Source organism: Austrofundulus limnaeus, unplaced genomic scaffold, assembly GCF_001266775.1.
Source record: "Austrofundulus limnaeus strain Quisiro unplaced genomic scaffold, Austrofundulus_limnaeus-1.0 Scaffold10, whole genome shotgun sequence".
Taxonomy (NCBI): Eukaryota; Metazoa; Chordata; class Actinopteri; order Cyprinodontiformes; family Rivulidae; genus Austrofundulus; species Austrofundulus limnaeus.
In genome coordinates this window covers 1,191,929-1,209,859 of record NW_013952412.1, presented here as the reverse complement: position 1 = coordinate 1,209,859, position 17,931 = coordinate 1,191,929, and the positions used below count along the sequence as shown (strand labels likewise).

The window sequence follows — 17,931 nt, the reverse complement described above, 5'->3', positions numbered from 1 at the left end:
GTCTTTAATTGTAATCACCCATCTGTTTCCTACTTCCACTCAGCCCTGTTTGTATTTAAGGATCTTTTCTCTTCACCACTTCAGCGTCTGACCATTACTTACCCATGTTTGTTCTCAGCTCTTGCTCATGCTTATGCTCATGTTCCAAGTTTTGTTTTGTTTCTTTGTTTTGTTAGCTTGCCACCACGTTGGCCTTTTTCTTTATTAAAGTCTTTTTTATTACTTTAAGTTTGGTCTGCCTGCCTGCATTTTGGGTTCTCCTCACCACCAAGTCGTGACAATATTGTCCAAGATTAACCTTCAGGGTGGATATAGCTCGCTAGCAGCCTCACACGATGACCTAGTTGATGTCATCATTTTCCCAGAATACTTTGCATGTAAATAAAATGGCCCTGTCCATGTATTATATTTTTAAACTTTTAGTTTAAAAAATATAAAAACTGAGCATCCTACAGTATTTTTAACAGTCTTTATTTTACAGTTAAAGAATATGTTTATCATATATAGTCTAATGTTACAACTAATCGAGGATCCCTTTAACACATGTGCAACAATTGCATTTTATTAAATTACAGTATAATGAAAATACACCTTATCTATAGATCATTAGAATGAACAGTCTAAAATATAATCTTAAAATTTTAAAGCACTTTTTTTGGACAGTAGCAATGAAAAACATGATATGGAGCATAAATGCCTTTATGTGTATGTTTTCCCTGATGTTTTTCTGGTTTCCCCTCTATTATGACATAAATAATTCCTTATTACAAAAACTGAAAAATAGGATTCAGACAAAATATCAATGAGTTATCCTGATTAGGAAGACAAATCCTGGCATAACTCTGGAAATGCTCATAATGTCAGGATGATCCAGGTATCAACAGCTGAAAAAGAACGAATCTGAATGTGTTCAAGTCACTTTGTCAGTTTGATGTGATGGGTCATACAGTTTAGTGTAGCAGCTCTTGACAGTATCGTTTTTCTTTTTATCTTCATAGAAGTCAAAGTTCTTCCAAACACTGCTTTCAATTCAGAAGGCACTGCTTGGATGTCACTGCTCTGTTTCGTGTCATAAACTGGACAGTACACTTCCAGATTTCAGAGTTCTGCCTTTTTTATTGTGTTTTTTAAACATTAGTAATGTTTTATTTTTTGGCATTTTAAAACTAGTTCAGAATCATTCAGATCCTCATCACGATCGCCACCCTTGTCAAGCTTACTTTTGTTTCCTGTGCTAGCTTTAACTCTTGAGCAATTTAGACACAACACTGTCATTTAGCTCCTACTGTGTGTCAAAATGACTTAGCATCAAGCCATGAATCAGACATGACTATGTGCACTTTTACAGCTTTTCTGTCAGCATCTTTCTGTGGACGGTTTGTTCCTCGATGAACACGATTTGCCCTGCAGTGTCAGTTTTAACTGCCATGGTATATGTGTCCATGTCTTGTGCGTGTCAGACGATATTTCCATCCAGCTGATCGTGAGGAAAGGTGAGGACTTTTATTGACTCGCAGCTGCAGTCTATTGTTTGTGTGAGTGTGTGTGTGTGTGTGTCACAGTCAAGACGCGAGGCCTTCTTCTGCCAGTGGGTTCCTTGGCGTCTAAAAGCAGCGCAAGCAAAGTGCCAGCCTAGACAGTTACATGATCGAACCCAACAGCCTCGAGGGCAGGGGCAATGATCCATGCATGTCTTATTGTGTGTGTGATGGAAAATGAGCCTGAATGTGTGCTTGTGTCTCTCTTTTTTGTTTTTTTTTGGATAAAAAAATATCTGCATTGCATTAATTATTGATGCAGTAGCATTTTGGATTTGTTATTTTGGTCTCTTACTGTGCGCCTGCGCCTGTGTGCATTTCTTTTAAGCCATCAGCAGGTTCTAAAGTGGGTCCTTAAGGAGCCATCTGTCTTTAGGCTACTTTCAAACCCCGTCTGCTCTGGTTATATAGAGGGCACTGGGTGTGGGTGTGCTTTGTGGGCAGCTGCTGAATGCTAGACAATTTGTGCGTCCAAAATACGCTTAAGGATAGGTGAGGAGAGAGAGTCAACACGTATCCCTGCTTAAGCTTTTTATGTGTGCTGTGTGGGCGTTTCAGACTCTCGAGACGCTCCAGTCTGGCGTTTGTTTGACTGGCAGCCAAATCTATATTTATTTTCGTCTGCAGATTTGTTCATGTTGTTTTCACTTTTCCATCTATTTCCAAAGCAGCAGACTCAAAGTCAGCAGGAACACACTTTCTTCCCACTTTATACCTTTTCGTCCTGCAGACATGCACCCTGAATCCTATATGTTCATTGTCTTCTGACAATCCAAAACAGATTTAGAGCTGATTCTCAACTGGTTCTTTAAAAATAACAGTTAAGACCCAGTTTGGTTTCTCACAGCCAGAAACCAACTCTGAGCCATTAAATACCAGAAAACAACCGAGCCTCCCTCTGTTGTAATCTGAGTTTCTATACGAACACTTTAGCTCCAGATCATATGGTTTGTGTCAGTATTCCTGTCAAACATCTATTTTATAGACTGTTTAAGCAGTAGTTGGTGTTTGTGAACTCTGTTAGACGCTGATGCAAACAGGAGTTACACCCAAGGTTTAAAACAGGATCCCTAAACACCATAAGAAGAAACAAAAATGTTTAATAATGATGCTTAAAACAAATGAATAAACTGTGACACAGTGAGAAAAATGAAAGAATTAGTATTGAACTGAACTGAACACAAACAGAATTTAAAGTGGAAGAACAAAGTGTGTATCGGCTCAGTTAAAATGATTGTGAAAGTAGATCTCTGCTGCGCTCTGAACTACTTAAAGTGTGTTGCAACTGATTTAAAATAAAACACACAAAACTGCAGGAAGATGAAAGATTATGGATTAATGTTTTTCCATTGAAAATTGGACTTTTTAACCAGGTTAAGGTAAGGCGTCATGCCTTGGATTAAGCAAAGGAAATGAAAACTAACAACGTACTTTGTAAAAACATGGTGTGGGTTTCTGGCTGCTTGAGCACAACTACTATATTTATCTTTTTATTTCAGCCACAATTTTAATCCCCAAAGAGAACTACAAAGCTAAAACCCTTCCTTTTCTGGGTAAAACTTGGCTACATATCTGTTTATTTCAGGGACTTGATTTTGATTTTATCTTAAAACATTTGAATTAAGGAATTGTGAAAATGCAAAATTTTCTCAAGCGTAAATGTATGTTTTTGTGTGATTGTTGTAATTACACATTTATCTAAAAACTTTTTGACCAGGGGTGGAGCTAGACATGTTTTTAAGGGGTACGTACATTTAAAGAAAATCACTTTGGATTTGAAAATTCAAGATGGCCACCACAGCTAACTTTAAACGGCTACAATTTAGCCATTTTAAGATTTATTGAAATTTGTTGTAGAGTAGCTAAGAACATGCTAATCCCAAAGTAAGCTAACCACTAATGCTAATGCTAATTTTACAAAAGGCTACAATACAGTCATTCATAAACATAAACAGCTAAAATTTATATAGTGAAGTAGAATAATCTACTTGCAAATACAAAATCCAAGCTTTCCACCCAATTTTCAGTTTTTTTTGGGGTGGCACCTGGGGAGGACAACCACCCCGGCCACCTCTCTGGCTCTGCCCCTGTTTATTACACATTGTGACAGTGTGACCATTTTAAATTGCTCATGGGAGGAAAGTCAAATGCTTCACAGACACCTCACAGCACACTGTCCTGTATTGACTGACTAGATGTCAATTAATCATGACCGTTTTGTTGAAGGATTCTTGTTTCAGTTGGACAGAGTTTGATTTGTGATTCTCTCCCCCCTCCCCCTTTCAGGTGACAGGTGTGAGTTTGACTGGAGGCAGGGTAGGTGCATGCCAGGCGTGTGTCATAATGGAGGGACGTGTCGGGAGCTCTCCGGTGGTGGTTTCCGCTGCGAGTGTCCTGCAGGAGGCTACGAGCGCCCGTACTGCACTGTCACTGCCAGGACCTTCCAACCCAAGTCTTTTGTCATGTTCCGGGGCCTTAGGCAGAGATTTCACCTCTCCATCTCATTGACGTAAGTAGAATAAGAAGACAGTTTTTTTTCTCTAAATGTCTTTAGCTGAAAAGAAAAGTTTTGTTTTTACATTGCAATCTTCCTTTTTTTCCTCAGCCGTCTCTCATCATTAGGACTCACTCAGACAGAGATCTATAATCATTCCTGTTTAATTCTCAGCTCTCTTACAGACTGTCTTTGCTTTAATCTGTTTATTTCATCTCAGTCTGACATCGATTCTATTACTCAGGGTTTGTTCTATGCAGCCTCCACCTTTTTCCATTGAAGCACAGATTAGCCATGCTCTCCCCTTTCATCTGTCAATATACTGGTTCCAGTAACATCCCCATCTCTCTTGTTTGACTTTTTGTTCTTATGTTACATACAATATGATCCAGAGTTGTAAAGTATAAGTACAAATACTTTGTTACTGTACTTAAGTAGAATTTTTGGGTTTCTGTACTTTACATGAGTAATTATTTTTCAGCCTACTTTTAACTTTTACTCCTTACATTTTCACACAATTATCTGTACTTTCTACTCCTTAGATTTTTAAAAAAGGCAAGAAGTAGAAAGTCGTTACTTTTATTTCATTTTGCTTGTTTTCATTCCAGCTGCTTATTGTAAAATCAGTACTATCCATATAAACTGTGCCTCCTAGATAGACTGAATTTAATTGTGGTTGAATGAGAAGTATAAATATATAAATTCTGATACCGTATTAGTTTTTTACACAAACAAATCATGTCTCACTCCAGCAGGACATAGCAGACATATAGCCTAGTGCATGTGGCAGCATACAGTATATATATATATATATATATATATATATATATGTGTGTGTGTGTGTGTGTGTGTACTGTATCAGAGGTAGAGTTGGGTAATATTGGCAAAAAAATTAATCACGATTAATTGTGATATTTAGCCGATGATTAATATGACGATTAATCCCCTAGAGTCCCTGGACACCTGAGAAAGATTTGCTGTTCGCAAAAATCTGTTCCAAATTGTATCAAAAGTACATACTTCAGGCTATGCATCAATTTTAAATGATGTTTAGACCCAGTAAAACCGGAGTTATGATAAATAAAGAACTTTTTTTAAATGTTGGTCATATTTGAAGCAGAAAGGAGCATCGAGCGGACTGACCGGGGAAATCTCCAGTCAGTCTGCCTGGTGGCATTAATCGTATTAATCATCAAGTGCCAAAATGTAATTGATTAATATTTTTCTGATGTTTAATTGGACATGGTATGATTTTGCACAACCCTAACCAGAGGTACCCAAAGTGGGGTCCGTGGACCAAACCTGACCCACCAAGCCATTTAATTTGGCCCACCAGCAGTTACTAGGTTGTAATCTGCGGTCCTATGTAGAAACACAGTATTTCCACCTCTAATCATTGACCCAATGATTATATAAGAGGCTGTATTGCAGTTAATCTAAAACTTGGGCCACCGCAGCTTAATCATTAAAAATAAAAGAACTGTACTTAAGAAGTATTTGTGTTTCATGAATTATATTGTTGCATTTGGCTCGCAGTACAAAAAATATCAGATACTTTAAGACTTTTACTCAAGTACTATTCCTAAAGGAGACTTTAACTTTTAACAAAGTAATTTTTGGTAAGATACTTGTACTTTTACTCAAGTATCACTTTGTGGTACTTTATACAACACTGGTATGATCCCCCTTTTATTCTCACATTCATAAAGAAAGGCTTAAAATTGAGTGACCTCATGGTATTTTTTTATCAGATAGACAGAAAGAGATGATCAAAACTCAGTTTTTGTTTTCAGTTTGATTTTTAGTCACATCATGAAAGGTTTGTGAGTTTTTGTTGCTAAAAATCATGTTCACTGAGTGAACATTTTTAATAAATATTATTGTGGTTATGTTTACATTTTTATTTTAAACCTATAGTTTAAGTATAGTTTATATACCTCTAATGATCATGGTATGTGTAGCTCAGATCGTCTCCTTTGTCTCGCTGCTGCTCCTTCGCCTCTTAACATAACGAGTGGTTGTCTAAAAGAGATTTCTTGCGGTCCTTAAGTGTGGTCAGACAGGATTATGGGATGGTTGCTATGGGTAATGTCATTAACTGATAGTTGCTAAGGTGATGTCGCCTGTAGCGGGGTGGTTGCTAGGCTGGTGTGGCCACCCTGAGCGGTTGCTGGCAGACATTTCGGTCGTGATGTTCGGGCTGAACTGAGTACCGTCTGGACCTTCGAGCACTACCTGTGACTTGTTCTATTGATTTGTGGTCTCTGTTTGTGCAGCGGCGATTCGTCAGGGAATGAAGTGAAAGGTTAAAGAGGGTTTCTTTGTTGAGTTCATTTATTGAGCGTTTAACAGCTCTGGTAGCATCGCTACTGAAGAAATCCCACGTTGTTAATTCCCGTAGATACTGATTGTTGCAAAGTTAAAATAGCCAAAGTGTTTTGGAAGATTTGCCTGAATAAAGTTATTGAATTTTCTGTTCTTTTAGCAGCTGTGATCAATGAGTGAAAAGCAAAGATGTTTTTTAAACACTAATCGTATGGTTTGTTTGGCACAAAATGACTTTTACATCAAAGAACCTTATAATTTTGCCCATGCAAAAAGGGGAAATTAAGTTCAGTTTATTTGATTGTGACAGTCGTGGAGCCTGAAATTAGAGACTTGTTGTGACTGACAGACAACTCCTGATTTCTTTTCATTTAGCAACTTGTTTAATAATTCTGGGCTGATATGAGCTTTTCACCATCCTAGAAAATAATATTTGCTCATGCAGAGCCAAAAGCTGACTGTGGAAACATTGGTATTATTGCTCAGCTGGATGATAAGATAAAAAATAAAACATTTCAGCTTGAGGAAGAAGGTTATTTCCAGGGCAGCTGGAAGAAGGCGTAACCTGTGCTGTTTATTACAGAAACTTTTCATTTCTTCTGCTGTGCTGGTAACTGTCACTGGCTGCTGAGCTGAAGGAGTTTAAGAAATAAGAACTATAATGGACTCAAAATATTCATTTATGCAGTTTTATTGCTTTGGGGAACAAGTCACTTCATTTTAGCATAGCAAATTACACTATCAGGAACATATAACATATGCTGCTTTGTATTTATTTCCTCCGTCAGCTTCACTGCATCTGTGATCTGAGATGTGATGACTTCATTTTAAATCTGCGTAAACTCAAATTATTGTAATTTTTAAATTCAGTTTTTAGTGGCATGTAGAGTTTGATGATAAAGAAGACGCATGACTTCAAGTGAACTATCTCAGATAACAAAATTACCCTCAAAGCACACGACAGACTTGCAGTATAAAATAACAATATCTTTGTTTTGTACTGAAGCATAATATATATAAATATTTGAATCCATATTTGCAATAACATACTAGAATAAGATGTAGTAAAAGCAGTTACGTTCAGTGAACCTAAATCATTTAATTCATCCAGTTCAGACGTTTATTATCTTCTAGCCCGGGGGCTCCGGGTCTGTAGCTGAACCTGACCTCTAACAATTGTGCACTTAAGGATTCATTTTTGATTCTCCTGTGAGATTGGGTTGTATCTATTTAACCCTACTGATGGGATAGAGACCTGGAAGAAAAAAAAATCCTTTAAAAAGTGCCAGGGGTCAGGCGAATTAAAAAAAATTATGTCAAAGTAATTTGAAAGTAGTAAATCTTTTTAAAGTTGTGGAGTGTCTTCATCAGAGAATTTTTATACTTGAGGTTTAACTTTTTGTATGTTATGAGGGGAGATTTTTGCAACAGATGAAAAAAAAAGAAACTATTTTTGCTCCATTCATGGTCATTAGTCCTGTATGAAGCCCATCCGGTAACATTGGATAAATAAAAAACTATGTTGTGGCCGTGCATTATTGTCTCAGCCACGAGATAATAGAGTGTCATTTTCATGCAGATGCTGACTGTTTACAGGACAGGTTTGAGTTCATTTTGTTTTATTTTAAGAATGAATGACATACTTCAGTCACTTGCAGTTAGGCATGAAGTAATTCTTAGCATATTGTAGCAATAAGACACGGGTGACGACTGGATATTTGTCCAAAATGCTTTATATCCTTTTTAAGCAGAACACCACTCAAAACAGGCTCCTCTCTCACATCAGGCGTTTGCTGCTGAAGGAGTCTGAGTTATGTCACATTCTAGCCAGTTAAAAACCAGACCCTTGTTCTACGCTTTGCTTCGTCAGAGGGTCTGGAAACTTGGCGATTGAGAAATGATTACTTTCTGGAGGTGTGGACTCTGTTTAGGTTTAAAACAACTGAATCAGATTTTACCCAATCGCTAACGTTTGATCGTGACGTATGTAGCGATTCGACCGTGAAGGAAGCTAAGCTAAGAAGCTAACCGGAAATTGCGTGCGCTGTAAACAACCATCCCCTACTGGGAAGAGAGAAGTACCGAGCCGAATGAGATGGCTGTAAATGAGTGCTGCAGACTTTGTGAGACGACGTTAATTTAGTTTGAAAGTCTTGTCAACATGGACTGGCTTCATTCTGGGGCGGCTGTGGCGGAGTGGTTAGGTGAGTCGTCCTGGAACCAGAAGGTCGCTGGTTCGATCCCCTGTCCAGCCGTCTCAGTCATTGTGTCCTTGGGCAAGACACTTCACCCACCTTGCCTACTGTTGGTGGTCAGAGGGTCCGGTGGCGCCGATGTATGGCAGCCCCACCTCTGTCAGTGTGCCCCAGGGCAGCTGTGGCTACAGTGTAGTTTGCCATCATCAATGTGTGAATGTGAGTGTGAATGAGTGAATGTCTGTTAGTGTAAAGCGCTTTGGGGTCAGGAGGGACTTGAAAAGCGCTCTATAAGTTCAGTACCATTTACCATTTACTCACTTCCTCTGCTGTCACTGCTAAACTACAGGCAGACTAAAACAGAACAGAAATATAACGTCATTGTTTACAACTCCTTCTACTGTTTGCCGATTGTCCCGGTGGAAGTTCTACCGAGGAAAACCCTGTCAATGGGAGGAAGACCAGAGGGAGCAGTGAATCAACTGGAATAATGTAGCCAGGCTAGCCTGGCCCTTGCCTTCCTACGCAGCTCCGCTCAGTTCTGGTTTCCCTTCTCTGCTCCGTCTGGGACTTCTCCCATTAACAAGGATTTCGCTGGCAGGTTTTTAGCCAAACAAATCAGAGAAGAGTACTTCAATTTTCTGTGCAGTGTCTGCTTGTAGTTTATTTCACCTGGGCCAATCAGCAAACAGAAGGCGGAGTTTTGAACGACGTCAATTTTCTGCGCAGTGTCTACTAGTTAGTTTAGCATACGGCAGTGAAGGAAGTGAATGAAGTCAGTCCGTGTTGATAAGGCTTCCAAAATATGTCTGACAAAGCAGCAGCTCTCATTTACAGTCATCTCGTTCAGCTCGGTACTTTTCTCCTCTCAGTAGGGTTGTTTACAGCACACGCGATTTCCGGTTGGCTTCTTAGCTTAGCCTCCGTCACAGCGACAACACACACGCTTCTGCAGAGGCCACGCCTCCTGCAAGAAATCGATTCTCTATGCATCAAGTCCAGACCCTTGTACGAAGCAACGTGAAGGACAGGGTCTGGTTTGAACCAGGCTATAGCCAGGCTAGTCACGTTCAGGAACACAGTAAAAAAAAAAAAATCATTTTCCCGACACACACGTTGTCATCTCATGAATACAATAAAAGATGGAAGAGACACTGCTTCTCAAAAATCTCGTTATGATAAATAACCTGTGGCCGCACATTATTTATTTTGTGGTCATGCATTATTATTTTGTGGCCACAAGATAGTAACGTGTGGTCACGCATAAATTTTTTTTATCCAATGTCACATTGGACACCTTAGTCCTAGGAAATTTTATCAAAGTAAATTAAATGTTGCATCAATCATACAAACTCTGATTTGAAAATGTTTTGTTATTTGAATATTTTTGTCAATAGAATGTGCAAACATATGCCTAAATTAAACTGTGTTTTTAGTGGTGTCAAATTATATGATAGTTGCTTAAAACTTGTTTTCCTGTGTGTAAATTGTTTAGTTTTGCCACCCTGGAGAAAAGCGGCCTTCTCTTCTACAACGGGCGCTTCAATGAGAAACATGATTTCATTGCCTTGGAGATCCAAGAGGGACAAGTGGTGTTCAAGTATTCCACAGGTACAACAAATTCTGTAACAGCAGATTTGTCTTTGACTCTATTTTTTTTATTCATATTCCCTCAAGGAAACCTTTTGGGAATATAATCATAGCCCATATGTCCACTGTACTGCTTTCATACAGTTGGATGTTTTTCTTGCGCGCTGTGGACATGTGCAGATTGTGAAAACAAATTTCTCTCCGGGGGCGATAATATCTAGTTATCCATCTACTTGCCCCCTGAGGGAGGGAATACCAGCAGTCATGCCAAACATAATAATAATAAGGATGAAGGAAGTTCAGGGTGTTTGTTTTATTTTTGTGCATGAATGCATAGGAATTATAAATCATTTCTTCAAGGGATTGTAACGCAATCTTGTTTCTGCTTTGATTTATTTATTTATCGATTTGTGCTTAAACTAAATATTTGAAGAAAAAAACTTTCACATAGTGCTGAAATGGTTGACCGCTTCGTTTTAACCCAAGTTTTATTTGTCTGCCTGCAGGTGAGTCGTCCACTCAGGTGAGCCCCTTCGTGCTCGGCGGTGTGAGCGATGGGAACTGGCACACGGTTCACATCCATTACTACAACAAGGTGGGTTTCCTGCGCTGCATCCTGCTGTTTTCACTCTCTCATTGCACTTCTGATGTTTGTCTGATGGCGTATCATTAAAAGGGATTTCGTTATAATAATTTGCTTTTTTGAGCTTATTTGTGCTTCTGGTGCTTCAGCAGAAAAAAAAAGTTTAGTTCTTTTTCTGCACGCCACGCATTTTAATTTGAGGTGACGTATTTGTGTGTGTTTGTTTTTACATGGGTGTTTGCGTGTCCCCATTAGATTCATGCATATTTGCTGCGCATCTCTTTTAATTTTCTTCAAAAAAACATTTTTTTTATTTTCCTCAGCCAGCTACACGCTATGTGAGTATGAATGTGTGTCAGGATGCACAACCAGTTATTCCCTGTGTAGTTCCCTCTTTCTGCGTTTTCTGTCCGTGTTTTTCTTGAACCAAAGCACACGTAGTCTCAAACATACTCTCTCCTAACAGCTTGTTGCGTTATGACTTGACAAACTAACTCCAATTTTTCTCCTTTCCTCTTAACATTGTGTGGTGGCACATTAGATAGTGTTCTGTGAGGTGAAACAGAGCTGAAATATAAAACCTCAAAAGCCTTTATTCAATAAACCGTTCTAGTTCCTGCATGCCGTTTTGCCTCCTGTTGTTTCAGGTTTTCTGCTTGTTTGGATCTGTATTCAGTCTTGTCGTGTTTGTGTTTGTGTATTCAGCCCAAACGCAGCATGATTGGAGAAGCGCAGGGTCCGTCAGATGAGAAGATAGCCGTGGTGAGCGTTGACGACTGTGACACCGCCTTGTCGCTTCGCTTTGGTTTGCAGCTCGGAAATTATAGCTGCGCTGCGCAGGGCAAACAGACCAGCAGCAAGAAGTGAGTTCAAATTATTTATCTCACAGTATTGCATCAGTACGCTGAAATATCAAAATCAGTTGCCGTTTGAATCGTTGGGCTCTTAATTTTATGGTTGAGACTATTGCATCATTACATACATATTAATCCTATAAATACAGGTTTATTTGGGATAAATAGATTTTTTTTTCTACTGAGGCTGAAGGAGGAATGAGTTTAGGCTGACAGGCTGCCATGCTCACATGTGAGAGGAAGCTGAAAGGTACAGGGAGTCCAAAGAAAGTGAAAACTGGTTTTGGTTCCAGTTTGAAATAACAATAAACATGCTTTCTGTTCCACCTTATTTGGTCTTTTTTCAGGTAGAAAGTGGATTTTCTGCAGAACAGCTCTGAGCAGTTACTGACCCTGAGCTGTGAGGGATGTTTGCACAGGATGTGCCAGCGTCTTTACAAAGATAACTCCCATTAAACATAATCTGTGACTGATTTGAGGCTTAGCGTTTATTCAAAGGCAATTTTTTTTATGAAGTAGAAAACCAATAGAGCTGATCCACCTCTGCAGCAGCAGCACTGTATATGGACCCTATGGATTATAGCTTTAAAAGGAGAAATAATGCAGTGACTGGACATAAGTGCTTGCATGTACAGCTGTAGATATGTTTTTGTATTTACAGTTTATTGAATAACAATATAATTATGATCCACTTGTTCATTTTTATGATTATTATTCATGTCCTCAGTTCCTGTAACTCACTGAACCAATCAATTACTCATCTGAAGATGTTTCTTAAAAGCTCCTCAGAACCTCTGAGTCGTGGTTTGTTTTTCCAACCCACATTCCCAGGAGGTCACTCGCTGATGTTGATTCAAACACTGGAAGATGCTTCTTCTTGTTTTATTTATTTATTTTGTATGTTCACCTAATTTGACCGCTGAAGCCTCTTACATAGCGGGGATACTATAACAGCAAAAACAAAAAAGGATATAGAATTGTATGTTGATCACTTTAAAGGATGGTTGTGGGGTTATTGTGCTAAATTGACTTTTTCAAGCGTATATCATGTTATAATGTCATTAGCTCATTAAAAACAAACCCAGAGTGTTGCTTTGATTCATTCCTGCACGTTTGTGAAATCCTTGAATCTCCCGTGGTAGCCATGTGGAGTTGCCTAAACGCTTACCGGTGCAAAGCTCCGCCCATTTACACAAAGCCCCTCCCTGAAGCTCAGTCCCAAGACGAGCTCCCGCCCCACAGAGCACCCCTCCGCCTAAGCAATGTTGTGACAACATGCTGAAGTGGGAGTGTCAGAAACAGTAGGAGCTTCTTAAAGAGACAGAGAAAATTTTCAACAATTTCCATAATGCAAAGTGTAATTTATTACCTCCGCCAAGGAGGTTATGTTTTCGGTCGCGTACGTCTCTGTCTGTGGACAAAATTACTCAAAAACGTATGGACGGATTTTCATGAGGTTTTTTTTACCACAGGTGGGTATTGGCCAAAGGAACACACCATTAAATTTTGGTGATGATCCGGATCCAGTAATTTTTTTAAGGATTCTTCACTATTGCAAGCTAGGGGAAATGGCCTGGGTGGAGGTTTGTGCTCTCCGAGTGCTTCTATTTGCTGATCTATACAGCATTTTCAGAACAACTGAAGGTAACGTAGTTACTTGATTGTGGTGTAGAATTGAATTATGTGCCTGGGAAATACATAATACCGTCCCCACCACCACCCCTTTTATGTAACATTAATACAAAGCTGGTGGTTTTTATAAATTATTAGAAACTTAATAAAGTTAATCTGGTAAAATCCTATTTTAAAATCTGTTGGAGGGGATCTATAGCTGTAGTACAGTGACTATAAAAATCAAATTAATGCTCGAGGCTTTGATGAGATGCAACTTTTTAACACATGGCTACTTTGTGTTTGTTGGTATCTCATCCGTTCACTCTTCATGATGTTCCATCCTTTTCATCACTCTCAGCATGAGTCACACTGATAAATTCTTATTGTTAGTATCAAATGCACTGTGCTGTCAGATCTGGTTGACCTTGTCAAAACGACGCAGACCGTTCTTCTGATTGATGATTGTTTTGCCAGTGGACAAATGGCTCGAGCTCCACCAACAAGTGCGCCGAGCGCACACAGTTTATGCATAAACACGGTCTCAGAGAGCAGCCTGTCATAGTGTGGGTGTCTGGCCTGCCTCTAATCACGCTGGGTGTGTCCTGTCAGCTGTAAGTGAAGCAGGGAAGAGACGAGACAGATCAAAGAGGAAGGCCAAAGACAAACACTTCAACACTCCTTTTTTTTCTTTTCTCTCCATTTATCTATTACCAGCCTCCACTTGCTCAGTCTTGACATCCCTTTCTAACGAATCTCCCTCTTGATATTTGCTTTAGCTGTTACTTCTAAGCTCTTGTTTGTTTGACTCCTTCTGGTGTCTTTTGTCTGTTTGGCATTCTGGAAACACGCGCCGCAGTTGTCTGTTTCTTGGCTCGCAGCGCGCATTGTCACAGATCTGAAAGGAAATAACACACTGTGGAGTTAAATAAACATAATGCTGTTAGACAGACAACACAAATGCTCCTGTTTTGTCATGTTTTCATCTCATATCCCATAACTGTGAGACGCTGCCCTCTGAATGCTCTTACATTCTCCTCGTTTCTCTCCCATTTTCCACCCGTCTCGTCATCCACCTTTACTCTCTGCCTCTCAACTCTTGCTTGTTCCTAAAATCTTCTTCAGTTTTGTATCTCAACTACGTCACAATATATCTTGAAGTGCGTTAACATCTACATTACCTCGTGTCTCTCCTTCCCTTTGTCTTCCACCTTTTTCTTCATCTCTCCAGACATTTGCCGCAGCTCCCTTTTAATCTCTTGTTTGTTCATCTCAGTCTGTCACATTTCTCTGCCTCAGCTCTTTAACATCTTTCTTCCTCTTGTCAGTTTCGCCTTTCTTCTGGAAATGTCTGATTTATTCTGGAGTTTAACACTTATTCCCTGAATCTTGCTCCTTTGACGGCACGTTTAATCTCTGGGTTTGAGAAATCCTTTTGCTTCTCTCATCCATGCAGGTTCCTTTCATGTTCCTCATTTTCCAACACTCCATTTTTTCTCCCATCCCTCTCCTCATCCTTGATAAATAATCCTGTATTTCAGTCCTTACACTCTTTCCTTTCCACTTTATTTTCTCTCCTTTTATTATCTGCCTTTCTTAGGTCTTTGGATCTGACCGGTCCATTATTTCTCGGAGGAGTTCCCAACGTGCCTGACAACTTCCCCTTTGGCACCAGGGAGTTTATCGGCTGCATGAAGGACCTGCATGTGGACAGCAGGGCCGTGGATCTCGCTGGATTTATCGCTAACAACGGAACACTTCCTGGTCAGTGTTTACAATCCACTTTGATGTTTTCAAAGCACGAGTAATTACACATCAAAGACTTTTAGTGTCAAACTGAATCGATTTGAAATGTAAATATCAATTGCTTGAATTTGGGGAGGTGCACAAAATGTTTCTGATTTTTGTTATACTTACAGGTTGCAGTGCTAAACTCCCTTTCTGTAAGTCCAACCCGTGTCAGAATGGGGGAACTTGCAGAGTGAGCTGGGAGACGTTCTCCTGCGACTGTCCGATCGGATACGGAGGGAAAGACTGCAGCCACAGTGAGAACCTTTATATTCTGTGGTCCTCAGGAAAGCCTTAAATAATCCAAAGTTTGGTTTAATTTAGGGGTGCACTGATAAATTGGACGGCCAATTTATTGACCCCGATTTCCTTAATTTTGGAAGATCGCTGATCGGTAAATACTTAGATGAGAAGCTGATCTTATCCATCCTATCTACCTCCATAAAGATCTGAAAATCAGCCAGTCTTCTTTTGTTCTGCTGTGAAACTACCTCATGTCCAGTTAAAACAAATTTATATTGTTTTGAGGGTATTCAATGTTTTTTCCATAAAATAAGACTGGAGCATTGAAGGTGATAGCAGCTGACAATGTCTCAGCCAAAATTAGAATCAGCAGGTCAGACTTTGTAAAGATCTGTGATTGGCTAGTAAACTGCAATTGGTGCAGCCCTGTTAAATTTGCATATGACACCATGCTTTTTGATATTACCTAATTAACAGTTTACTAAAATATAAATATTTTAGATCATTTTTTAGTAACTCACAGAGTTTTAGTCTCATTCCTTTGTTTCCTCGCTTGTTCCTCAGCTCCAACATGTTGTGACGTTCCTTCATGAGTGCCTTTCTTGTTTCCTATACATTTCTCTTGCTGGCCTATTATTGTTACATCTCAGTTAATGCTTTTATTCCGGCAGCTGATTGTACATGTGGAAGCCATAATCATGGATGAATTGAAGGCTAGACAAGTTTGATCCTATGTTGGATGTAATTACAGGGAAAAAAATGTGGGAGAATGAGTGGAGAAATTACAAAAACCTTTAATAAGGAGACTACACTTGATATGTGGGAGATTCACACGGGATATTTGGTTTAATTTCCTGTTTTTAATTTAACCTAAACCCAGACGTTCCACTGCCCAGGTGGATTCAGGCTGGGCTTTACTCCTTTTTATTTACTGACGCTTCTTGATTGTAAGCTCCGACATCCAATTCTGCAGGGAAATCTGTGGCAATGGGGGCTTATGGGATAAAATGACCTTTTTTTATTTTTATTTTTTACCTGAAAGACAAATGTTTGCAGGTTCCTAGATTTTTTTTTATTTTGTCTTTTTATTTTGTTTTAAGTTTATCCTTGTTATGAAAAGAAAAAAAACTTTTTAAAAATTAATACGTTTTCCACATGGTATTTGTGGTTCCCAAAGTTGGGTTTAGGATCCCACTGTGGGTTATAAAAACACAAATCTCAGCCATGTTTGTATACTTCATCCTGCAATAGTAGAAATCACAATTTTCTCTTTTTTTGTGGGTCAAAAGTTTCAAAATAAAAAAAAACTACTTTCATTTATCTGATACTTTCAGCAGGGAAAAAGAAATAGTTGTAAATGAAGAAAGACTTTGAGCTGCAGTGTCCTTAGTTTGTGTTCATTATGACCAAATTCTCAAACATCAGGTTCCGTCAGCCCGAACAGTTGAAAAATAATCAGATCCTAAAATAATGCATTAGCTCAGTAAACAGTGAACTCTAAAGGCTGTTCTGGAAAATGTATGTTTTCATTTCCGGTTTTTTTCCTGCCTGTTGCTTTAGCCATGCCACACCCACACCGCTTCCTCGGTAACGGCGCCCTCTGGTGGGACCTGAAGAATCACGTGACCATCTCCACACCCTGGTACCTCGGCCTGGTGTTCAGAACCCGAGCCCGGGAGGGGACGCTGCTGCAGGCCCAGGCTGGCCAGTACACCAGTCTGTTGTTTCAGGTTGGACCCAACACAAGCACACAGATTCGTCATTTCAGTTACTGACATTAGAGCCCAAACTCACCAAAATACACAGAAAACATTTGTACGTATTTACAAAACATGCTGGTGTCAAAATATGATTTCCGTGTGAAAAGGTGTGAGATGAAACTGCATCAAATACTAGCAGTTGAGATCCACACGCTCTTGTATGAAAAAAGGCAAACTTGCATTGTTTTTGTCACTATCTTTGTTTTTTTTTTTTTTTTGCTGTAAATACCCTTTTTTATCCTCTCAAAAAATAAGGATAGTTTAGTCGTAATGTGTTTTTTAATTACTTATATTTAAACTAAAGAAGACATTGGATTCAATGCCCTTTCACACATCTACACCTATAAGCACTCAAAATATATAGAGATGGTAATAAATTATTGTTATTATTATTATTTTTTTCATCCTTGACTCGTGTGGTTTATCTCTTGTTGTGGTGAACATATGTTCTCACATCTCTCACAGGTGATAAATGGTCAACTGGTGTTCTCCATAACCCACGGCTCAACCCGGCCCGTGCGCTTACGTTTGGATCAGGTTCATGTGGCAGATGGTCGGTGGCATGATCTCCAGCTGGAGCTGCGAGACGTTCGGAGTGGCCGTGAAATGCGCTACGTCGCCACACTGCGGCTGGACTTTGGCCTCTATCAGGTAATAATCACAGCACAGAAGTCATCGTACTGCGTAATAAAGCTGACGAGACATATTATTGACAAAGCGATTTTATTTTTTCAAATTCAAACTGAAATCATTAAATACTATCGAATAAATAGAGACCAGGGATCAACAATCAGTGGCTCTGGGGCCACAGGTAGCTTTTTGGTCCCTCTGCAGCAGCACTTTGAGGCTTTGACCAAAACTAACATGGGATTGAATTATTTGATTTTTTTTTCCTGTCAATTTGTTTACAAATATGTGATCGATATTACTTAGGAGTGAAACATATATAT

At 39.3% G+C, this 17,931-nt stretch overlaps 1 protein-coding gene across 5 annotated transcripts in view; it reads left to right on the top strand.

Moving 5' to 3' along the window:
- The window catches only part of celsr3 (cadherin, EGF LAG seven-pass G-type receptor 3), a 112,720-nt gene that overhangs the window by 42,546 nt on the left and 52,243 nt on the right, over positions 1 to 17,931 (top strand). For 3 of the 5 annotated variants that reach the window (XM_014001759.1, XM_014001754.1, XM_014001755.1), the window contains exons 4-12: positions 3,825 to 4,047; positions 10,048 to 10,163; positions 10,649 to 10,737; positions 11,049 to 11,063; positions 11,431 to 11,588; positions 14,791 to 14,954; positions 15,110 to 15,235; positions 16,782 to 16,951; positions 17,447 to 17,632. In XM_014001759.1, the coding sequence (XP_013857213.1) occupies positions 3,825 to 4,047; positions 10,048 to 10,163; positions 10,649 to 10,737; positions 11,049 to 11,063; positions 11,431 to 11,588; positions 14,791 to 14,954; positions 15,110 to 15,235; positions 16,782 to 16,951; positions 17,447 to 17,632 (1,247 nt within the window). The remainder of the gene's footprint in view (positions 1 to 3,824; positions 4,048 to 10,047; positions 10,164 to 10,648; positions 10,738 to 11,048; positions 11,064 to 11,430; positions 11,589 to 14,790; positions 14,955 to 15,109; positions 15,236 to 16,781; positions 16,952 to 17,446; positions 17,633 to 17,931) is intronic. The other 2 variants (XM_014001760.1, XM_014001756.1) reach the window with 1 other exon arrangement.